This window comes from Dasypus novemcinctus, chromosome 3, assembly GCF_030445035.2.
Source record: "Dasypus novemcinctus isolate mDasNov1 chromosome 3, mDasNov1.1.hap2, whole genome shotgun sequence".
Taxonomy (NCBI): domain Eukaryota; kingdom Metazoa; phylum Chordata; class Mammalia; order Cingulata; family Dasypodidae; genus Dasypus; species Dasypus novemcinctus.
The window spans coordinates 174,214,091-174,240,236 of record NC_080675.1 but is presented as its reverse complement, the minus strand read 5'-3'; the positions used below and the strand labels follow the sequence as shown (position 1 = coordinate 174,240,236).

At 37.4% G+C, this 26,146-nt stretch overlaps 1 protein-coding gene across 3 annotated transcripts in view; it reads right to left on the bottom strand.

The window, feature by feature from the left end:
• The window catches only part of SH3GL3 (SH3 domain containing GRB2 like 3, endophilin A3), a 183,445-nt gene that overhangs the window by 11,354 nt on the left and 145,945 nt on the right, over nt 1–26,146 (bottom strand). For all 3 annotated transcript variants that reach the window (XM_058294748.2, XM_004472084.4, XM_004472085.4), the window contains 2 exons: nt 24,647–24,750; nt 23,421–23,530 (listed from right to left, as the gene is read on the bottom strand). In XM_058294748.2, coding sequence (XP_058150731.1) covers nt 23,421–23,530; nt 24,647–24,750 — 214 coding nt within the window. The remainder of the gene's footprint in view (nt 1–23,420; nt 23,531–24,646; nt 24,751–26,146) is intronic.

Below are 26,146 nucleotides of genomic sequence, written 5' to 3'. Positions count from 1 at the left end.
CCTTTCTCTCTCTCTTTTTTTTTTTCCCTTTAGAAAGAAGAAATGATGAAGAAAATGTTCTTGGAATTCATTCCTGGCAGAAGTCTTGCAAGCTTTGCTTTAAATTGTTAGTGAAATGCTTGACATTTTTCCTTCACTTTATAAACACTATGTGCAAATCATTCAGAATCCTAACGGAAAGTAACTTCCCATTAAGACAGGCTATAAAAATGCCATTTTCTTTTGAAATTCTGACTCAGAAACAAAGCGTACAGGACCCCTGTATGTTCACAAATTCTACCGGCAAAACAGGCAAGTGCAATGCTGGTTATTTGAGTTGGGAACCAAAGCTACTACCAGGGGAATCTCAGAAGAGGCAGCCTAAGGAAGGTACCGCAAATGTCGACAGTGGTGCATTTTAGAGTGTGCAGCAGAGGAGAATCCAGTGATTGGGCCCTGAGCCTCCTTAAACACCATCTTTTGCACATCTGTGCTCTCTGGCTGAACATCCTTTTAACAACTTAGTGTATCCAGGGATGGAGCTACTGGCTGTGAAAGAGAGAACAAAAGTACTGACCAGGGAACCAAGAGAGTCTACAAGTGGGAGCAGGAGAATCACATCCACCAGCCATGTGGGATCTAAGCCCCCTCCCAATTTAGGGGTGGAGGGACATTGCCATCCCAGGGTCCTCAGGATGGAGGAGTAAAATATGGACTATAGTGGACTTACTGGTATTCTACTATAGAACTGTTGTGACTCTAACAATGGAAGAAACTGTATCGTTGATGTGGAGACAGTGGCCATGAGAGTTGCCGAGGGCAGGGAGATGGAAGAAGAGATGTGATGTGGGGGCACTTTCAGGACTTGGGAGTTGTCCAGAATGATATTGTAGGGACAGGTGCTGGACATCATATATCCTGCCATAACCCACTGAATGGACTAGGAGAGAGTGTAAGCTACAATGTAAACTATAATCCATGCAGTGCAGCAGTGCTCCAAATGTATTCACAAATGCAATGAATTTGCCACACTAATGAAAGAGGTGGTTGATGTGGGAGGAGTGGGGGTGTGTGGGGTATATGGGAACCTCTTATATTTTTTAATGTAACATTTTGTGTGATCTATGTATCTTTTAAAAAAAGATAATAATTTTTAAAAAGTACTGACATGACATGCTGGTGTGGAGGAAGAAGACAAAGAACACACTCTCCTATCAGTGTTCCCTTCCTGCAACTCAGAACATAGATTCCCCTGTGACCACTTGTTCAGTGAAATGTTAGATTTCCTGTGATGGAAAATCTTGGAAACAAACCATTCCCTATGCATTCAACCTCACTGAGCCTCCACTTACTCATCTGTAAAATGGGGGTATAACAGTACTAGAAATGTTCAAAAAGTATTTGCTACGGTATCTGACCCACAGTAAGAACTTAAGCATAACTATTATTATCACTATACTATTATTTTACATTGTTGTACTTTTGTTATCACTTCCTTGCAATATTGTTGAAGGTGAAATGAGTTAAAAATAGAAAGCATTAAATAATAACACCTGGCATACTGTAGGCACTTAAAATGTTAGGTTCTTATGCTTTGAAGTGATACTTCAACTAAAATACCTTTTCATTCTTACAGAGGTCAAATTGAGTATCCCTGGCTTGGAGGTCAGTTAGTTTCCCTGTTGGTGGATGAAGCCCCCTCTCCTCTGAAGGAGAGTTGAGTTCGCTCTTGTGGTCTGGGAGCTCGGCCGGGGGCCCTGTCCCTAAGATCCCCTCCTGTTTGGGACAATGGGTCAGGGACTGTGCCTGGGCCCGGGTCCTGTGGTTTCGCTGCATTCATACATAATACACTGGGGGTGGGGGGCAGTGGCGGGGAGGTTGGATTCCCTTTCAAAGTCTTTTGTTTGTTTATATCCAGTTTCTTTCTCAAAAGAAAATTTCAAGTGACCTACAGTAAAATACGTATTTTTAGAATAAAGAGTTTTCAGATCCAAAATAGAATGACAAAGCCAAAAAGGGAAGGAAACAATATAATTTATCATCCAAACCACGGAACTCTTGAGAGTAAAGTGGGTACTAATAAAAATTACACTGGCTAAAGGACATACATTAGGACCATCCCCAGCAAACTGGGACGTACGGTCAGCCTTGCACAAAGAAGAGGAGGGGCGCGCGTGCTGGCCGCAGTCGTGTCGCCTCAACAGCCGCTGTGCTGGACTTCACTGTGGCACTGGGCTCCCTGGTGGTCAGGGCAAATGGAGACGATCATGGAGTATATAATTTCTTTAAAGAAGGAAGGACACCTGCTCTTCCCATTAGTCAGTGCATTTCTTGCATATTTGAATATTCTTGTTGAAAACAGAATTTAAAGAATACCTTGAAAAAAAGAAAAATATTGCCCACAAGTCTACTGTTTAGCCTGGTCTGCATGCAGATACAGGTTTACAAAGTTGTCATCATAGTATACTTGTAACTTTTACTTTTTGTTTTTCTATATAATCCCCATATTAAAAACTGATGATTTTGAATAGCTGCATAATTCCATTTGATATACTATCATTTACTTAACCATTATCCTAATATATACATATATATATGCATGTATGTATGTCATTAGGTTGTTTCCACTTACAACATTTTGTTTCTCTATATAATGCTATCACAAGAATATGCTTTTGCTAAATTATTTCTTTCAGATACATTTGCAAGAGTGAAGTCACTGAAAATGTGTAAGGATTTTTATTAATTTTCAAATATACTGCTAAGTTGCTTTCCCAATAGGTTATATCCTATGCATGGGCAAACTATAGCCTATGGGCCTAATAATGTTTTACTGGACCACAGTCAAGCCCTTTCATTTATGCATCGTGTATGGCTGCTTTTGTGCTGTAACAACAGAACTGAGTTGTTGCAACAGAAACAATATGACCCACAAAGTCTACAAGATGGACTCTGGCCCACTACAGAAAAATTTTGCAGATCCCTGGGTTATTCTAACTTAATAAAATATTCCTGGATATTACCAGCAATCAGAGAATGTACCTGATACCACAATTCATACAGAAATAAATTATCTGACACCCTATATGGAGGTCAATGAGAAACAGAACAGACATTTTCTTCACAACAAATTTGTAGTAAATGTATATGGTAGAGACTACCAGTCAGCCACCAGTGTGCATTCTTTCCTTCTTCCACCCTAATACAGCTGTAGCTGGGATATGGCTATTCAATCCACCACTAACACCTGTAGCTAGATGTGGTCACGGGACTCAGCACTTCCCAGTAGAATGTGAGAGGAAGTGATGTGAGCCACTTCTGTCTCACTTCCTTAAGAGGAAATCCCTGGCCTTGCACTTCCATTCTTAATTCCTATCTTGTTTTAACCATTGCCTTCTTGTGTCTCTTTGGAACAGTAGCTACTGTTATCCTAGCTAATACAGAAACTGGTACCAGAAGTGGGGTGTTACCACAATGAAAACCTAAAATTAGTGGCACTGATGCAGCAGTCAGGCAGTGATGAAAAGGAAAAAGACAAAACAAATAGGCTTGACAGCTGGTGAGCCTTGTTTTGTCATGTCAAAACATTTGGTAAAGCACTCGTTTATGATAGCTTTGAAAGCAGACAGCATGCCAACAGCTCTAGAGAGTGATGCTGGCTAAAACCAGAATGTCAGTGTAAGTTAGCGACTCCTTGGTGCTTCTGGCAAGTTATTACATAAAAGAGATAAACTCAGGCAAGAACTGGGCAGTTCGTAAGCAAAGATACAAGGGATGAGAGAAACATCAGGGATTGGGTCCCAAATGCAGAAGACAGGCAGATAGTTGTTCCAGATCTTTCTCAGAGGTCTTCCTTGGACTAACAAAGGAATCCAGCTCTGCAGCAAAGGTTAGATAAAGGATATTGCTTTCCAACTTAAGTCTGTTGAGCCTCAAGGTAGGCTCCATAAGTTAAGAGAAAAGAAGCACAGCTTGGCCAAGGGATTAAAGAAATAAAGCATGCTGAAAAGTTGTATCTAGAAAAGAACTTTGACTGTTACTCCTGCAGCAAGGTACTGCCTGAAAGTATAAAGACTAGAAGCTCATTATGTTTCTGAAGGCATTTAACTATAAAAAAAAAAAGTACAAGCCTAACCTGAAAACATCTATATCTATTGAACCTTAAAATACCCTTAAGGCCCTTAAACCCTGGAAAACCTGAAAAATCCCCTTCCCCACAAGAGCAGAACCAGAGGCTAATCAAGGTACTTTCTTCACTGCTAGAGCTAGGGGTCCTACAACTCCTGTCCAGCACAACAAGTCCATCAACGTCATGGACTAGAGCCTGTTGTGCATTTCCCATTGTAACTGGGTTGTGGCTTCCCAGGTAGACAATGCACTTCCCAACTTGCTTTGCCACCAAGGGTGACAGTTTGAGTTCTCATCCCTGGAATGTGTGTGTCCTCTTTGCATCATTGGCATAAGAGAAGTGTCTAATTTGGGACTCCTGTTCTCTCTCCCCTTCCTGCCAACTGGAGTAGCAACAACTAGAACCACCTTGGAAGCCACATGATGAAGATGGCAGAGCCGCCATCAGCCTAGGCCCTCGAGTGGCTCCATGGAGGAGAGCCACCCACCCGCTTGGAATACTCTCCCTGGACTGTTACATGAATGAGAAATAAAATCCTATTTTGCTGAGCATTGTACTTCAGAGTCTTTTTTTAAAAGAAATTAGTGTTACCCTAATACAAAAGAATATACTCTTCATAATAATTTAATGAAATCAATTTATTCAAATTACTTTAAATGAAATGTTACATCAAAAATGTAAATTGAAAACTAGTACCACATGCTATAAAGAGACTGTAACCATGAAAATAATTGCAATGAAAAATAGATAGTTTCATTAAATTCAAGTTAGAAACTCTTGCCTGCAAAAAGCTTTTAACCTGCAGCTTTGTTAAAATTGGACATGAAAAATATTCTATTAGAAAACTATTCCCATTGAAATCAGAATGACTAAAAGAGAATTGAAGGAAGTATATTTTTCTTATAATGTGATTCATTTGCTACCTAAAACCATTATGGGAGTCATCAGAAGGATGACTCCAATGGGACATGACAAAATGTAATATAACCCACATGGAATCCTGCACAAAAAAATGATGTTAGGTAAAAACTAAGGAAATATGACTCAAGTATGGCCTTTTGTTAATAATAATATATCAATATTGGTTCAGTTACTGGAACCAATGTCCCTTACTAATGTAGGATGTTAATAATGGGGGAAACTGGATGTGGGGTATGTGGGAATGTTCTTCACAATTTTTGCAACTTTTACAACAGTTTTAGCCTTACAGAAAACAAAAAGCTTATTTTAAAAAACTTTCCGACAAAGAAAACTACAGGTCTAGATAAATTCACTAAGGAAATCTATCAAACATATAAGGAAGAAATAATATCAATTCTCCACAAACCCTTCCAACCCATTCTATAAGGTTAACATAACTCTAACAGAAAAATCAGACAAAGACATCACAAGAAAAGAAAACAAGAGACCACTGCTCCTCATAGCTATAGATGTAAAAAACTCTTGATGTTTTAATATGTTCAATCAAAAAAATTAAAATTATAATAAATAGATGATAACAAGCTAGAGTTTATCCCAGGGATGCAAGATGGTTTTAACATCCTAAAATCAAATGATATAATTCCCCATATTAGCAAGCTCAAAATATATAGATGCAAAAAAAGCATTTGACAAAATTAAACAAATATTCTTAATAAAAATTCATTCATCAATTAGGAATAAAAAGTTAGAAGGGAACTTCCTCAACCTGATAAGAATCATCTATGAAGAACCCACAGTTAGTATTGTACTCAATTATGAAAGACTGAAAGCATTTAGGATGTCCATACCCATTTCTATTCAACCTTACACAGAAGGTTCTAGACAGTGAAAAAGGCAATAACAACAAATAAAAGGCAAGCAGAATGGAAAGGAAGAAGTAAAAACATCTTTACTTGAAAATGGTATGGGGTTCATCTATATAGAAATGTCTATGGAATCTATTTTTTAAAAAACTACTAGAATTAATAACTGAGTTTAGCCAGATGACAGGTTTCAAGCTCAATATATATAAATCAATTGTATTTTTACATATTAGCAATGAAATACCAGAAACAGAAAGTAAAAAGCCAGTACTTCGTACACTCACACCAAAAATATTAACTATTTAGAGGTCGGCAAAAAATGTACAATACCTGTGTAATGAAAATGGAAAAACATTGCTGATAGAAATTAAAGATGACCTAAATAAATGGAAAATAAAATAGATTGTGTTCAAGATTGAAAGGCTCAATATTGTTAAACTGCCAATTCTCCCCAAATTGATCTATAGATTCAACCCAATCAAAATCAAAACAGGTGGTGTTATTTTGTAGAAATTGAAAAGCTGGTTCTAAAATGCATATGGAATGAAAAAGAAATTAGAATAGAAAAAAAGAAGAACAAAGGTAGGACTAAAGCTGCATGACTTCAAGACTTACTCTAAAGCCACAGTAATGAAGTCAACAAAAAGTAGTACAAGAATGGAAATGTAATGATAGTGCACTATGTAACACTGTTATAGATATTATTTTCATGTCTATAATATTGTAAAATAAAATGGAAGTTTTGGTTGAGGCCTGAGGATTGTAAAAATAAATAAATAAATAATAAACAACAAAAAAATTGATGGTAAGCAAAACCAGAAGAGGTAGGAGAAACCAGTTTTATGACTCAACCTCCAATGTATCAATGGCATAAATGGTTCAGGAGCTGGAGATTATAAAGGATTTTTAGAGAATTTGTTGGAGACAGCATGGAGGAGGGGGTATGTTATATTCTTCCTATTTCATATGACATCAAGAGAGAGGAGATTTAGGTATAGACTGATGGTAATAGTCTGATGATATTATCCATAATTTGTAACAAATATTCCACAACAATGCAGTGTGTTGGTGGAGGAGTGCTGTAAGGGAATTCCACACATGTGCATGACTGTTTGGTAAGTTCACAACTTCTCTAATACAAATATATTTTTAAAATTTACATTTTAAAACACAGAGGAGGCCTTAAAAAAAATCAGAAAGCTTGAAATATGCTCCCTGGGGCTTGAAGAACAGAAGTGGTAGACGGAGAGAGAGAGAGAAAAGGCCAAACACAAGCCCTTCTCTGACACCAGTCTTCCCACCTACAAGATGGGCTCAAGCCAGAGCTTGAGGAGGGGAAGCCCAACTTTAACTCAAGACCGTACTTTTGGCTGTGGCATGGGCCTTAACATTTTTTTTTGGTCTTTATTTATTTTTTTAATGTTACATTAAAAAAATATGAGGTCCCCATATACCTCCCACCCCCCTCACCCCACTCCTCCGCCCATAACAACCTCCTCAATCATCATGAGACATTCATTGCATTTGGTGAATACATCTCTGAGCACCGCTGCACCTCGTGGTCAATGGTCCACATCATAGCCCACACTCTCCCACAGTCCACCCAGTGGGCCATGGGAGAACATACAATGTCTGGTAACTGTCCCTGCAGCACCACCCAGGACAACTCCAAGTCCCAAAAACACCCCCACATCACAGCTCTTCCTCCCACTCCCTACACCCAGCAGCCACCATGGCCATTTTCTCCACACCAATGCCACATTTTCTTCGATTACTAATCACAATAGTTCATGAATAGAATATCAGTAAGTCCACTCTAATCCATACTCTATTCCTCCACCCTGTGGACCTTAGAATGGTTATGTCCACTCCACATCTATATCAAGAGGGGACTTAGATTCCACATGGATGCTGGATGCAATTTTCCTGCTTTCAGTTGTAGGCACTCTTGGCTCCCTGGTGTGGTGGTTGACCTTCTTCACCTCCATGTTAGCTGAGTGGGGTAATAAGTCCAATAAATCAGAGTGTAGGAGTTGCAAGTCTGTTGAGGTTCAGGGCCTGGCTATCACATGGTCAGTCCAGAGATTCAGGTTCCCTAGGTATACATTAAACCCCAGCACCAACTACAATTCCAGTAAAAGTAACAGGAGAGACTTGTGGACAAAGATCACATCTAAGTCCAGCGCCATCACACAGAAACATAAATTCCAAAGTAGGGCCAACTGAGATGGCACTGAACTCTATCTGCCATGACCATAGAACCTGTGGGTCTCTGTAGCCCTCAGAAGAACCAATACCTGGGGTTGTACCTACTTTATCTGTCTCTGGGACTCTGCTCAGGTGTGCATAAAGGCAACCCCTCTGATAACCTCCCGGCTCTTTTTGGAGACTCATAGCCATATAAACTAATTTGTCCTTTCCATTTCCCCCTTTTATTCAGGTCAAAAAGCATTTTTAACTCCTGGTATTACATGTAGATTGAGATATTCTCCTGGTTCGAGTTGACCCTTTTATTCAAGGTCATTTTCTAGTTACATCATCACCTGGTACTTGGTAGTAATCCTTCGGTGCCAGGGAGGCTCATCCCCGGGAGTCATGTCCCATGCTGGGGGGAAGGTAACACATTTACATGCCGAGTTTGGCTTTGAGACTGGCCACATTTGAGCAACATGGAGGCTCTCAGGAGTTAACTCTTAAGCACCCTGCAGCTCTAGGCCTTGTTCTTATTTCAGGTGCACAGGCTCACAAGCATAGTCGTTAGTATCAAGGGCTCATTGTTGGACCTTCCTTCTTTTTTGGTCTTTGCCATTCCACTTAGGGGATTGTTGCTGTTCCTTTAGGCACTGTGATAGAGCTCCCCCGGCTAGGAAGTCAGCGCTCCCTCAGTTGTTGTTTTTAATTGTAACCACTATGAAAATATCCAAACATTTTTATGTACCCTGGATATATGCCCTGGAGAACTCCCTGCCAACCATGTGTCCCCTGTCAATAATACCCCACACCAGTATTCCTCCCCTGCCATTGTTGAACCTCTCTGTGATCCAAAACTTCTTCAAAAATGAAGCCCAATATATTGCCAGGTTCCATTAATAGTAAAATGGAATATAGTGGTGAGTTTAAAGGTTAGATATAGAATACATATTAATTTAGAAAAATTAAGGTAAAAATAAATTGGGGTATCAAAAAGTTAAAAAATGCAAAAGCTTTCTTTTTGATATTTTGCCTTCCATCACTGCAATAAGTGTTGCCCTGTATGCAAATCGGAAAGGCAACTACTTCCGTCTTTTCCTCAATGTCTACATTCAATCTTTTTCTTTTATTTTTTTCCTAATTATTAAGCTTATCTTCACAAAGTTTTAGATCACAATAATTCATATATGCAATATACAGTTAACATTTTGACTCCTGCATGAGCCTGTGTTTTATACTCTGAAGTGAGTGGAGAACTTGGGTTAACTAACAGTAACCAGAAAAGCCATGGGGCTGCCCACATTTTCACAAGGAAGTAGAGACGAATGCTTTTAAAGGGACAGTGGGGGGAAACATGGCTTTCTAAGAATCCCGAATGTTTGAAGTGATGGTAACAGAACAAATATCCATTTAACTAAATTGTGATTGCAATTAAATTGTAAGGGTGGGGGAGAAGGAAGTGTATGAGAGATTGAAGGAGAGGGAGATAAATCCTCATCTTTCACAGAAGGAAGTCAACCTATAACATCCAAAACCAAAAGGTCAAGAAAAAGACAAGCTGCAGAGTAAGAGAAATGTTTGCAAACCACAAATCCAAGAACAGACTTGTATCTAGAATATGTAAAGAACACTCAGAACTCATCAGTATAAACAAACAATCCAATTAGAAAAGGGGCAAAAGACAAGAAGAGACATTTCAACAAAGAGGATACACAGAGAGCAAACACACACACAGAAAGATGTTCAAAATCATTAGTCATTAAGGAAATGCAGATTAAAAACATAATGAGATCTCATTAGATGTTTATAAAAGTGGCAAATATAAAAAATAGTGAAAACACCACATGCTAGTTGGGATGCCGAGAAACTGGGTCACTCATACATTGCTGGTGGAAATGTAAAATAGTACAGCCACTATGGAAGACAGTTCAGAAATTTCTTAAAAAACTAAACATGCAACTACAATATGACCCAGAAATTGTACTACTGGATATCTATCCCAGGGAAATGAAAATGCAGACCCAAAAGCCTGAATATGAGTGTTTACAGCAGCTTTACTTGTAATAGCCCAAAACTGGAAACAATCCAAATGTCGTTCAACAGGTGACTGTTTAAGCAAACTGTGGTACAGCCATACCACGGAATATTACTTAGAAAAATTAAAAAGAAGGAACTATGGCACATACAACCTGGATGAATCTCTGGAGAATTATGTAGCTGAGAAAAAAATCCCAATAGGTTACATACTGTATGATTCCTTGATATACCATTCTTGAAGTGACAAAATTAAAATTTGTAGTTTAATTTATAGTATAGTTCTGCAAGATATTGCAAATGGGGTGGGGGGATTGGAAAAAGACAGGACCTCCCTGCATTATATTTCTGACAACTATGAATCTATAATTATCTCAAAATAAATAGTTAAAAAAAAATCATAGACCACCCTACCCCCAAAAAATATATTATGGACTAAAATTATGATGGGTCAAATTTTCTATTACAAATCCTAATATAGTTACAGCAAACAACATAGAAAGAAGCAATTGAATTGAAAGTAACAGGGACACATAGACATACCAACAGAAAGAAAAATCAGAGTGGCTCAGTTGTACTTGATGCTAAGCATATTGGAGTTGTCACAAAGTTTTGGATCGTAAGCAGTTTTCACAAAAAAATAAAAGAATCTAGACTGGCACTCAGAAGAAGACAAGCAGAGTTTACAGAGTAAGCTGCTAAAAGATAAGAAAGTCTGGAAACTGGCCAGCTCACCTCTCAGCAAGTAAGAACTGGGCTGTGAATATAATGTACAAATTCTGGAGGACTAATGACCTATAGAGACTCATTCCACAGCCCAACCAAATGTGGTAGTTTGGAGCTGGATGTACCCCAGGAAATCAAGTTCTTAAACTTAATCCATTCCTGTGGATGTGGACCCATTGAAAGCAGGACCTTTTGATGAAGTTACATCAGTTAAAGTGTGGCCCAATCCAATCAGGACTGGTCTTAATCCTATTACTGGAGTACTTTATAAACAGAATGAAATTCAGGAGAGAGAGCCACAAAAGAAGCAAGAATGTCAGCGGAACCCAGAAGAGAAGGGAGAGACCCAGAGAGGCCACCATGTGACAGAGAGGCCAAGGACCAAGGATTTCTGGTAGCCAGACCCAGAATGCCAGTCTTTGGAAAGAAAGCATCATTTTGATGACTTCTTGATTTGTGCTTTTTCTTGGCCTCAAAACCATGAGCTAATAATTTCCCATTGTTTAAGCTGACTCAATGTATGGTATTTGCTTGAGCAGCCAAGGAAACTAAAACACCAAACCAACACCTAAACACACCAAGGGAGACATTTAGAAATGAAAAGATAAAAGAAACCCTAGGAGAAGATGGTATCAGACTGGGCAGACAAGGCTCAGCTCTCTCACAAAAGCAACAGAGAAAGAGCCAAAAGCTGCCTGAGGAACCTGCTTTGGGGGTCAGCAGAACAGGACAGTGCATCACAACTCCCAGGAGAGTGAGGAACAGAGAGACAAAGAACCAGAAACAACAAACTGTGAGTTACTAAACTTCCAGGCCACCAGGAAGTACTCCCCTCCCCAACCTCCAACACATTAAGCAGGGGTAAAACCCCAGGCTCATTGCAGCTGACTGACAGGGGAGTAGATGTCTTCTTCCCTGTCAGCTGTTAAAAGGGAAAAAGGAGGGGAAGCCAAGGGGCTTTTCTTCAGTGAATTCAGCCATCACAGTCCACTCGGAATCTCTGCTCTGGCCAGACCAAAACAAAGGAAAACTGAGAGATACACCTCTGTGAAAAGATGCCATCTAATGGCCAATCTGGAAACTGCACGGACAGAGACTACAACTGGGTCTCTCTACTCCTTAATTTGGGGAGTAAAATCTGTGCCCCATTAGTAAGTACTTGGCACAATTTGGATAACTTAAGCTGGGCAATTTTAAAGACTTAGGATAAGTTGAACCAAATATCAAAGAAGAGCTATGAAAAAATAACAATAGCGAAGAGATAGAAATTTACCATCAGAGTAAATTTACCAACATATTCAGATGCCTAGACATCACAAGCCATACTAGGAAAGAGGAAGAGATGGCCTAGCCAAAGGAGCAAACCAAATATCCTGAAGAAATACAAGATTTAAGACAATTAATTAATGATAATCACACAATTCCCCTAAATCAATTTAAAGAATTCAAAGACAATATGACTAAAGAGATAGGGATATTAAGAAGACACTGGGTGAGCATAAAGAACAATTTGAAAGTCTGCAAAGGAAAGTAACAGACCTTATGGGAATGAAAGACATGATGGATAAGATTAAAAACACATTAGAGGTACATAAGAGCAGATCTGAATTGCTCAAAGACAGAATTAGTGATTTAGAAGACTGAATATCTGAACTGAAAAGACAAAACAGAAAGAGAAGAGAATGAAAAACATTGAAACAGGGTCTCAGGGAATTAAATGACAATGGGAAATGCAAAAACATACGCATTATTGGTGTCCCAGAAAGAGAAGAAAAGGGAAAAGGGGCAGAAAGAATATTTGAGGAAATAATGACCAAAAACTTCCCTTATTTTATTGATATTTATTAATGTCAATACCAAAGAAGGACAACATACTCCAAACAGAATAAATCTGACAGACCTAACCCAAGACACCTACTATTCAGAATGACAAATAGAGATAAACAGAAGATTCTGAAAGCAGCAAGAAAAAAGCAAAGCATCACATACAAGGGAACCTTGATAAGATTAAGTGCCAACCTCTCATCAGAAACCATGGTAGGAGAGAAGAAAGGTCATATGATGTATTTAAAGAGCTGAAAGGGGAAAACTGCTAGCCAAGAATTATGGATCCAGCAAATCTGTCCTTCAAAAATGAAGGGGAGTTCAAAGTCTTCACAGACAAAAACTGATAGAATGTTACCAAAACACCAGAATTACAAGAGATACTAAAGCATGAAAGGAAAAAACAAAGGTGAGAGATTTGAAGATAAAGTGCTGACCTCTCATCAGAAACCATGGAAGAGAAGAAAGTGGTATGATTTACCTTAAATACTGAAAGAGAAAAACAGCCAGCCAAGAATTCTGTATTTGGCAAAGCTGTCCTTCAAAAATGAGGGTGAGTTCCAAGTCCTCACAGACAAGCAAACACTGATAGAATATGTTACTAAAAGACCAGATTTGCAAAAAGATATTAAGGGGGTTGCTGCAGCCAGAAAAGGAAAAAATCAAGGGTAAGAGATTTGAAAAAAAGGTTAGAAATGAAGATTATTAGGAAGAGGAAACTAAAGAGTAAGGAGATATACGATAGAACCATATGACAACAGAGAGCAGAAGAACAAAATGGATAAAGTAAGTAATGCCTTTACAGCAATAACACTGAATGTTAATAGACTGAACTTCCCGATCAAAAGACATAGACTGACAGAATGGATAAAAACATATGAGCTGTCTACACATTGTCAACAAAAAACCCACCTGCGACCTAAGGACACTACCAGTTAAAAGTCAAAGGTTGGAAAAAGTTATTCATGCAAATAGGAACCATAAAAGAGCTGGAGTAGACCAGATAAATGTAAAATAATATTACAGTATATGAGCAATAATTACTCAGTGCAACTGACAAATTGTTCCTGTGATCAGTATTCTATAAATTTTTTCATACAAAATCAACACTTGCTTTTAAATGAAGAGGGCTGGAAAAGAGACATATTTTTGGATACTTCATTTATCTTTAATCTTTTCTTATTCATACTCTTTAATTAAAATAACCCATCTGGAGCAATAATGATTTAGCATGACTACTGTTGAACAAGATTTTGAGTTTTTCTGCCTCATAAAATCATGAGTTGGCAAATTGTTATCTGCTGTAATTCATTTCAGTAAGATGTGAAGAATTCCCAAATAGGAATTTGATTATCTAGAAAGAATTATGGCCTAAATGGAAAATAAATAACTAAACCAATAATTTATTTCACTCTTGAAGATGATTATCTCCACTAGTTAGAGAAACACTTTCTCTGATCATAACGGACTGAAGCTAGAAATCAATAATGGACAGAAAAAGGGAAAACTCATAAATATATGGAGATTAAACAACACACTCTTAATAATCAGTTGGTCAAAGAGGAAATTGCAGGAGAATTCAGCAAATATCTTGAGAAGAATGAAAATGAGAACACAACATATCAAAACCTACAGGACACTGCAAAGGCAGTGCTGAGAGGGAAATTTATAGCCTTTAATGCTTACATTAAAAAAGAAGAAAGAGCTAATACTGAAGACCTAACTGCACACCTGGAGGAGCCAGAAAAAGAACAGCAAACTAATCCCAAACCAAGCCAAAGGAAAGAAACAGTAAAGATCAGAGCAGAAATAAATGAAATCAAGAACAAAGAAACAAAAGAGAGAATCAACAAAACCAAAAGTTGGTTCTTGAAAATATTGACAAAATCAAAAAACTCTTAGCTAGACTGTCAAAGAAAAAAGAGAGGAGACACAAATAAATAAAATCAGAAATGAGAGGGTGGACATTACCACTGACCCCGCAGAAATAAGAGAGATCATAAGAGGGTACTATGAACAAGTGTATGCCAAAAAAACTAGAAAATGAAGATGAGATGGACAAATTCCTAGAAACATACAAACCACCTACACTGATCCTAGAGGAACTAGAAGACCTCAACAAACCAATCACTAGTAAAGAGATTAAAACAGTCTTCAAAAACTCCCAAAGGGAAGCGGACTTGGCCCAGAGGTTAGGGCATCCATCTACCACATGGGAGGTCCGCGGTTCAAATCCCGGACTTCCTTGACCCGTGTGGAGCTGGCCCATGCGCAGTGCTGATGCGCGCAAGGAGTGCTGCCCCACACAGGGGTGTCCCCCGTGTAGGGGTGTCCCACGTGCAAGAAGTGCACCCTGTAAGGAGAGCCGCCCAGCGCGAAAAAAAGTGCAGCCTGCCCAGGAATGGCGCCACACACACGGAGAGCTGACACAAGATGACGCAACAAAAAGAGACACAGATTCCCGTGCCGCTGACAACAACAGAAGCAGACAAAGAAACAAGACACAGCAAATAGACACAGAGAACAGACAACTGGGGTGGGGGGGGGGAAGGGAGAGAAATAAAATAAATAAATCTTTAAAAAAAAAAAAAAACTCCCAAAGATGAAAAGCCCAAGACCAGATGGGTTCACTGGTGAATTCTACCAATCATTCAAAAAGAACCTAATACTGATCCTGCTCAAGTTCTTCCAAAAATTTAAACAGGAAAGAAAGCTACCAAACTCATTCTATGAAGGCAACATGACTCTAATACCAACACTAGATAAAGATATTATTAAAAAAGAAAATTACAGACCACTATCTCTAATGAATATATATGCAGAACTCAACAAAATACTTGCAAACAGAATCCAAAAGGACATTAAAAGAATTATACATCACAATCAAGTAGGATTTTTTCCAGGTATGCAAGGGTGGTTCAACACAGGAAAGTCAGTCAGCATCATAAACCACATTGATACCAAACTGAAAAAGAAAAATCACATGATCCTCCGACTGACAGAGAAAAGGCATTTGACAAAATACAGCACCCTTTCCGATTAAATACACTCCCAAAGGAATGTAGGAATAGAAGGAAGCTTTCTCAATATGGTAAAGAGCATATATGAAAATCCCACAGCTAGGATTGTACTCAATGGTGAAAGACTGAAAGCTTTCCCGCTGAGATCAGTAATGAGACAAGGATTCCCGTTGTCACCATTATTATTTGAAATTGTGGTAGAAGTTCTAGCTAGAGCAATTAGGCTAGACAATGAAATAAAAGGCACCTAAATAGGGAAGGAAGAAGTAAAACGTTCACTATTCGCTGATGATATGATCGTATATCTAGAAAATCGTGAAAAATCTATAATAAAGCTACTAGAATTAATAGACGATTCAGCAAAGTGGTTGGATGCAAAATTATTATGTGAAAACAATAACATTTCTATACACTGAGGAAAAAATCAGAAAAAAAAATTACACTTTTAATAATGACTAAAGCAATCAAATATTTAGGAATAAACATAACCAAAGACATAAAACACCTGTATTTAGGAAACAAAATATTGCTAAAAGAAACTGAAGAATTAAATAAATGGAAGGACATTCTGTGTTCATGGATTGCAAGAATAAATATCATCAAGCCGTCAATTCTACCCAAGCTGATTTACATATTCAATGCAACCAAAACAAAATCCTAACAGCCTTTTTTGGCAGAAATCAAAAAGCCAATAATCAAATTTATTTGGAAGGGTAAAGGGCCCCAAATAGCCAAAAATGTCTTCAAAAAGAAGAACAAAATTGGATGAATCACTTCCATACTTTAAAGCAAGTTACTTAGCTACAGTCATTAAAAACAGCCAGTACTGGCATAAAGAAAGACACATTGACCAATGGAACCAAATCAAGAACTCAGATATAGACCCTCACATCCACAGTCAAGTGATATTTGACAAGGCTGTCAAGCCCACCCAGGTGAGCCTGAACAGTCTATTCAACAATTGGTGCTGGGAGTACTGGATAGCCATATCCAAAAGAAAGAAAGAAGACCCCTGACATAAAAATCAACTCAAGATGGATCAAGGACCTAAATATAAAAATAACCATAAAACTTCTAGAAGAGAATGTAGGAAACCATCTTCAAGATCTTGTGGTAGGCAGTAATTTCTTAAACCTTACACCCAAAACATGAGCAACAAAAGAAAAAGTAGATAATAGGGATCTCCTAAAAATTCAAAACTTTTGCAATTCACAGGGTACAAAAGGGTGAAAAGCCAGCCAACTCAATGGGGGAAAATATTTGGCAATCACAGAATAAGGAGCTCATACAACTCAACAGTAAAAGACAAAGTATCTGATATAAAAATGGGCAAAAGACTTGAAAAGACAACTGTCCAAAGAAGAAATACAAATGGCAAAGGAACACTTGAAAAAATGTTCAGCATCAATAGCGATTAGGAAAATGCAAATCAAAATTACAATGAGATAGCATTTCACACCTAGTGGCTTGGCTGCTATCAAAAAGTTGGAAAACTGTAAATGTTGGAGAGGATGTGGAGAGATAGGAACGCTTATTCACTGTAGGTGGGAATGTAGAATGGTACGGCCACTGGGGAGGACTGTTTAGCAGCTCCTAAGAAAATTGAAAATAGACTTGACATGTGGCTTGCAATACCATTGATAGTATATACCCAGAAGAAATGGGAGCAGTGGCATGAATAGGTACCTGCACACTGATGTTCTTAGCAGCATTATTCACACTTGCCAAAAGTTGGAAACAACCCAGGTGTCCATCAACTGATGAATGGATAAACAAACTGTGGAGTGTACACATGATGGAATATTATGCAGCTGTAAGATGTAACGAAGTCGTGAAACATATGACAATACGGGTGAACCTGGAGGACATTATGTTGAGTGAAGTAAGGCAGACGCAAAAGCACAAATACTGCATGACTGTGCTATTATGAGCTAAGTATATGAAATATAAAGATACTAATATGAATTTGGGTAAAATTGCACATATAAGACTATTTTTCTTTGAAGTTGAACAAATGTAGGTTAATACTACAAAATGTTAATATCAGAAAGAAAATAAAAACACATTATACTAAGTGATGGAGGCCAGACACAGAGTACTACATATTGTATGATTCCATTTATATAAAATGTAAATACAAATCAATTTATAAAGATGAAATTAGATTAGTAGTTATGTAGGGCTGGGGAAGGAACGCTAAGGGGCACAGAGTCTGTCTTTTTGGAGTAATGAAATTGTTCTAAAATTTTTGAGATGAGGAATGTACATTATGATTATACTAAAAGCCACTGATTATACACTTTGGATAGATCATAGATCATGGTATTTGAATATGCCTGAATAAAACTGCTTAACAAATAAATAATTGTGCAAGAATAGCCAGAAATAGCAGCTATGTAAAGCAGGGGAAATAGAGAGAGATTGAGAAGTAAGGAATTTCCTTTGTCTGCTTTTTGTTTATCATTATTGAAATCATGAAAATGCTCTAATAATGATTGAAGTGATGAACGCACAACTATGTGATTATACCAAATACCATTGACTGTACACTTTGGATGAACTGTATGCTTTATAACATGTATCTATAAAATTGATTTGTTTAAAATAAATAAATAAAAGAAGCCCTAACCACTAGTTAAGAGAAAAATCAAACAAGTAAATTATATACAAAGGAAGGAGAATCCAATTGATATTCTACTTTCATTAGCAATATTGGATGTAAGAAAACAATAAAGCAATAACTTCAGAGTGCTGAGGGAAAAAGCTAAGTATGAGAGCTAAAGAAAAAGATTATCAGAAATACAAAGACTCAGTGTTACTTTCCACATATTGGTGCTGAAACAATTAGCTACACACTAGCAAGAAGAAAAATAAATCCAAGGTGAAAAAGTGGGACCCAAGGATCAATCTGAAAAAGAATCCAATAACTTAATTTAAAATAACTTAAAATAACAAGCTAAGTGGAAATAATGTGGAAATAACATCCTTGATTTTCTCAACCTAGGAGGTGGAAGGAGGAGAGGAAGGGAAAACATGCTAAGCTTCTATTCTTACTTAGAGGAAAGCTAGAGTTACTCATCAACTCTCAACAGTGACAGAAAAAAATTTTAAGTTTAAGCATACATGTCAAAAATTTAAGAACAGAAAGAGAGAATGGATGATTTCCAAACTATTAAGAGAAAATATATGAAAAAAGAACACAGGGAATGGATGTGGCTCAAGCGGTTGAGCTTCTGCCTTCTACCTGAGAGGTCCTGGGTTGAGTTCCAGTGCCTCCTGAAAAAACAAAAACAACCAACCAACAAAACAAATGAAAAACACAACTCAGAGAAGCCAATGTGGCTCAGTGGTTGAGCGCCAGCTTCCCACATACAAGATCCTGGGTTCAATTCCCAGTCCCTGGTACCTCAAAAACAAAAACAAACAAACAAAAACCAGTATATTCCCAAAAGTCAAAATGCACACAAAAAAATAAGGATAGAAATTATGTGAATAACCTAATTAACAAGCTGGAGGTAAGAGATATATAGAGTAAGCTTAGTACGTGATAGATAATATGCATTCTCTTCGAACACCTAAAGGAACAGTCACATGTAGGCTGAAAAGGAATCAATCAGTATAGATATTTTAAAAATTATACATGTTGCCATGTTGACAACAATGCAATAATATCATAAATTTACAATAAATCGTCAGAAAAAATTTCAGGCTACCCATCTAGAAATTAAAAAAATAAAAGGATACCTTCCAATAACTCAAGGTTAAAAGAATTAATTACTGAACAAAATACACACAATGTGGAAATGAATAAAATGAGAATACTACATGTCAAAGCCTGTGGTAAAAATAGTCTCTACAAGATTTAGAGGGAAATTTATTGTCTTAAATATACTTATTAGAAACAACAAAAGTTGACAATGAAATTTTCAACTCAAGAAGCTATGAAAAGTATAAATCTAAACCCCAAAGTGGAAGGAAGCTTTTAATAAAGATATACACAGGAATTAAGGAACAGGAGTAAATTATGGGAGATGAATAAAATCATTAAGTGATTTATTTTTTTAATGACCATTAAAATAAACAATTTTTTAGTAAATCTGACCAAAGAGTAAAAAGAAGAATAGAAAAATGGGTGTAGTTATAGATTCAGAGAGATTTAAACATTATAGGAATATTTGCTCTATTTTATATCAATAAAAAATAAAAACTGATTAAATGAATAGCATTCTAGGAAAATAAAAATGATCAAGCTACTCTCAAGAAGAAATAGAAAACTGAAATAAGCTAATCTCCACAAAATAACTTAAAAGATAGTACTATTTCCCCAAAAGCACTGGGCCAGGTATTTTTGTGGGATAACTCTGTGACATGTTTTCATGTTGTATAGATAATTTTAGAGTAGAAAAAATGGAAAGATGCCCAAGATATTTTAGAAGATTATAATAACCCTAATAAATAAAACAAAAATCCATAGACAAAGCCTGCAACAGAAAAGCATAGGCTAATCTCTCTTACAAACAGATTAAAAATCCTAAACATATCTTGACAAATTTAATCCAGCAAAGCATCAAACTAATAAAATATAAATATATATACATCATTTAAAATATTACCAAATTAAAGGACAAAATACATCTTTTAATATATAGATGTTGAAAAGTTTGGTAAAATCCAGGACTGTTGATTAAGAAAAAAGAAATCTTTGTAAAATTAGTGAAAATTATCTTCCTTCATTAAGGTGTATGTAGTCAGAAGCTTATGGAAACATCATACATAATAGTAGAACATCCCAGTACAACTGCTAATTGTCAGCATTTTACTGAGAAATCCTAACCAATGAAATAAGACAAGATAAGAATATATATGATGAATAAATATTGGAAAGAAAATAAAATTCCCCATTATACACAAAAATAAAAAAAGTAAATGAGAAGGGGAAAAAACATGTTATTGTCTACCTGAAAATACACGAGAATCGTTTTTTTTTAATAGTGATAAAAAAGAGAACAGATAATTGCTACGACATAAATGAACCTCTAAAACATTACACTAAGAGAAAGAAGCTAATCATAGAAGACCACATATTATACAATTCCATTTAAATAAAATGTCTGAAATAGGCTAATCTATAGAGACAGTAAACACTAATTTTAGCGGTTGCTTAGGACTAGGAAGGAAGGGCAGAGGGGTGATGGAAAAAGGATTGGGGAATCTCTGCTAATGTGGACAAGGTTTCTTTGAGGGATGATGAAAATATTCTAAAATTAGATTATGGTGATGGTTGTGAACATTATAAATATACTAAAAACATTGAATTACATGCTTTAAACAAGTCAACTTCATGGCATGAGAATTATATCTTAAAAAGCTTTTTTTTTATTTTTAATTTTTTTATTTTATTTTTATTAAATTGTCTTTTTTATAAGGTACATAGATCCCAAAAAATGTTACACTAAAAAATATAAGAGGTTCCCACATACCCCACATCCTACCCTCCCCCCCACCATTCCTCCCACATCAACAGCCTCTTTCATCACTGTGGCACATTCATTCCATTTGGTGAATACATTTTGCAGCACTGCTGCACCACATGGATTATAGTTTACATGGTAGTTTACACCCTCCCCCAGTACATTCAGTGCGTTATGGCAGGATATATAATGTCTAGCACCTGTCCCTGCAATATCAAAAAAAGCTATTTTTCAAATTCACTACAAATAAAATCCAAGAAAAGGAGAAAATGCAATCAGCAGCAAGGAGGTAAGGTACAAGAGCAAAAATCAAAATTACTATCTTTCAGGGACATCAGCAATAACTGGTTAGAAAATGTGATACAAAAGAAGTCTAATTTGCAATAGTAATAAAAGCTATAAAACACATAGGAATACATCTAACAAGAAATGTAGAAGATTTATATGGAGAAATTGGTAAAACCCTGCTCGAGGACATCAGAGACAATCTGGCAAAATGAAGAGAGGGATATCATGTGCCTGGATGACAACTGTCAATCTTATAATAATGTCAATTCTTTTGAAATTAATCTATGAATTCATTGCAATCCCAATATCCCAAAATCTCAACAGGATTTTTCATGTTTATTCCAAACGCGTATGGATAAAGAAAAGGGATACTTATTGCCCAGATATCAAAGCACATTATAAAACTATAGTAATTAAAACAGCTGGTTATTTTTATAAAGTTAGACAAATATACTGATGGAACAAAACAGTTTCCAGAAACAGACCTATGAGTAAGAGGAAAGCTAGTTTATGCTAAAGGCAACATTTCAAAGTTATGGAGGAAGAACAATGTTGGGAAAATTAGTTTTCACTTGGGGAAAAACTGAAGTTAGATTCCTTACCTCAGATGATTTACAAAATAAAATCCATATGCTAAAGATCTAAATATTAAGCAAGATATAAAAGTAGTAGAAAACTGTAGGAGAACATGCTTATGACTGTGGGGATAGGAAGACTTCTTAACAAAGCATAAAATGCAAAAGTCTTATGTGAAAAGGTTGATAAATTTGACTACATCAAAATAAAAACTTATGTATACTCAAAACAAAACTAAATAAAGCAAATAAAAACACATATCATTCAATAAGTTTAAAGATAACTGGCAAACTGGGGGAAAAAAAAACAATTACTGTCCCCAATATATAAAGAATTCCTATAAACCAATATGATAAAGCAATGTCTCAGAGGAAATGAACAAATGACATAAACAATTAAGACATGAGGAAATTCAAATGGAAAATTAAAATATAGAGGGGAAATGTTCAACCTCTCTAGCAATCACAGAAACTCAAATTAAAATTGAACACCATTTTTTAACTATGCATAATTGGCAAAAATGGAAGTCTAATGACCAGGGTGTGGGAAACAGGTACTCATACATTAATAGTTGGGTAGTCATTTTGGAGGGTGATTTGGCAATATCTCTTACCATGCAATCCCACTTCCTAGAAATTCACATCAGCACAGGGAGGCAATCATTGCCAATTCATTGCAATTCATTTGAAATAGCAAATAACTGGAAACAATCTTAATCTCCATTAACAGGGAATTATATATATAATGGAAAACTATGATGCTGTTATAAATAGTGGGACAGATCTGTATGGATGACATGGAAATATCTCCAGGAAATAGTGGTACGATTTTAAAAAGTTAGCTGCAGAAACAATACAGTAGTACGATGATGCTACATTTAAAACAAGAGAAAGCAATCCTAAACTGCATTGTATATGTGTGTGTGTGTATATATATAAATATATATATGTACATAAATAGATCTGACTTCATTCATACCAAATCAAATTGTAAAGAGTAGCTATTGTTAGAGCTCTAGGGAGGGGATGGCAATGAAGTGGGTGAGAACAGGAGAGTACAGCATGATTTATACCATTTAAATGATTTTTTTCCCCAGTTTGAGTATTTTACTCAGGAATATATTCGTGTGTCATTTGCATAATTAAAAGCATGCTGCATGTAAGACAGTGCCTACATATATAGCAGGTGCTCAGCAAATGTTAATTGGCTCTTTTACATATTAGCATTTTAATCTAAAGAAACTGTAGCCCTGGGGATTCTATGGCCTATGAGAAGGCAATAGGTAAAGTAATGGAATAATACCTCCTGGTGGTGATTTTCAAAAATTGATTCAAGCACCTCAAATCAGGAAGCAGGAAAAATGGGCCTGACTGCAGGGCACACAGAACGGTCCTCTCACCTGCTGTCTTTGTGGAAGAGGTGGTGGCAATCCCATTGTGTTCACTAGAGCTTCTCTGTATGGGCCTTGGCTTGTACTCTCGTCTGGCGAGCTTGGATGCAGACAATATTCTGGAACACACGTTTTAAGAGGGATCAGACATTGGCCTGAGAAAGCAAAGGCTCCAAACATACATTCGCCTTACTTGCTTGGGTTCTAGGCAGTGGTCAGGAAAGGGGTAATTTTTACCATTTTTCTCAAATCACCTGTATTGACAGATGTGGTATCTCAAATGCAGTCTTCTGAATTTTTCAAATCTTTAAATGAAATTCTTCTAGAATAAGAGTATTGTCTCTCCTGTAGTCAATGAGACATTCCAGCAAGGCCTGGAACTCAGAAGGAGTTCAACAAATGCTAGTTGCCTCTACCTCTTTCTCCTCTTATAGATAACAGAATTACAGAGAAGGAAATAAGGTCATACGAATGCTAGAGAACTATCTGCCTACAGAAGTGGATGTTTTAGAGACTGGACCTGCCTTTTAAGTTCCCTCTACAATTATAGCAGTCATTTACATGGAAATCTCTCAAAATTTATTCATTATCAGAATCATGTATAAAACAATTTTCTGTTATCAAACTTGATTTAAAAAAAGATAGATTTTTAACCTGATATTTTAAATAATAGGATTACCATGTATACCACATATATTAGCAATTTTCAGGGGGAAAAAAATCTAAGATGCATTTATTATTAAAGCCATAAGGAACATAGCAGTAAATCTTTAATTTAGTCAATATTATAAACATGGCCTGATTTTGCGCTGGTGAAGTGAAAACACATCTTTTTCCAGATATTTACATACTTTCTGAATATCATCTCATCCTTCCCCACATTCCTGGAAGTTGGGGAGGGACGAGTCATTGCCGCCAGCCCCGGCTTGTAAATGGGAATCAGCAGTGAGGCTAGGAGAGCTCCACCATAGCTGATCTCCAAGGTGGGTAAGCAACTTTGTTTGCCCTAAACATGGGTCAAGAAAAAGGGCTTTCATGCTAGGATAAAAAGAAAAAGGAGGACATGTTCCCAGTTCTGTCCTATGGGCCAAAGCTACATATTATCTCAGTCCCACCCCACAGCCAACCACAAAAGCCAGCTAAAGAAAATTCAAACCAGACTAGAAAAGGGGGTGGGGGAAGAGACGGATTCTGAATCTACAACCCTAGATGCCAAGGAACGTGAAGGCTCTTACCGTGCCCGTAGCTTGCCCTGCAGCTCCTGCAAAATCTCAGCGGTCTGTCGGTGGTAGTCTAATGCTGCCTCTATAAGCACGGCCAGCTGGCTGACTTGCTCTACCTGCAGCAGAAGTGGGAAACGACTCCATGGAGGCCTCCGGGTATAGAATACCCAGAGAAGGGGAGGCCAGCAACGAGACCCAGCTCCGCAGGCAAGCCCGGCATCCACCTGGGCGCTGCGCCACTGCAGTGCATTTCACCTCGGAGCCCTGCACAGTGACCACAGAGGTCGAGGGACACGGCTGGACATGCTGAAGGCACATTTCCAACTTAACTTGAAAATATGAATTTGATTTAATGCATTAAAGTCTTGCTTTTCCCCCAATTATATGATATTCTTGGGAGACTGTTATGCTATTAAGTTTGTGAATCTGAAAACCGAGAGAGCTTTTCCAGTTACAAGCACAGCCAACATTCAGTAACTGAGCTGCTTGCTTAGTGAAGGGTCTTTGTGGGCACTCGCAAGCTAAATCAAGAAACAAAGTAGATTAAGGTATTTTCAGATAAAGAAGGGGAACCAGGAAGTCAAGAAAAGAATTGCCAGCCCCCACCATGTTTTTGTCGCTGTCAGCACAAAGTATTTTCTCCAAAACATCCAGCTGAAAGGAATGAACTATAAAGACTCTGGCATCTCCCTTTCCCACAAATCAAGGCTAAATTATCAACCAATCTATGGTGGATGTTAAACCCAAAAAAAGCGAGGTCATGCGAGCAAATTCGGGAAGACCCAGGGATGCATTTGAGAAAGAGCAGTTTCCAGGAGGGCCTGAGAGAGCCCTCCAGGTATCTAAGGAGCTGCCACTGGACCAGGATTCATTAAACGTATATTTCTGGATGCCCCAGACCCACTGGCGAGAGGTGATGGGGCAGCCTGGCATCGCTCCCACAAACTCCACATCCAAGCAAAGACACACACCGAAATCAACCCCGCTCTTCCCAGGTTTCCCGAAAGACTCCATGCCTTTTCCTGCCTTCATTTCATCATCAGCTGTGAGGAAAATCTGCCCTGCTTATTCACTCGTGCATTCTCGCCCTGTGTAAGCAACCATCGATTTGTTGGTCTTTGAAGATCCAAACTGTTTTAATTTGTCATTGCAAACCATTCTTTAGTTGCCTGTACTTTAATTTTCCTTACCCACTTATACTATTTTAAACATGAGCTCAATATGCATTTAAGATATACATGATCTTCCATGGTGCCAAACTGTGGTCAGCGTCTGAACAATGAGATTCCATCAAGTTACATTCACTTTACCGAGCTCCAGGGCTAGAAAAACAGGCCAACAATCCTAGCCTTAAATTTCCAAAAACCCAATAAACAAAACAAAGACAGCCTGGCCCCTACAAAATCCTACGGATTTCTTAGGTTTCATCTCTTTGGCATTTAGATGTGCTTTTCCACAAGTTCAGCTCCACAGCCTAATGTGATGGCACTTGCAACAGAAAGAATTTTTCAT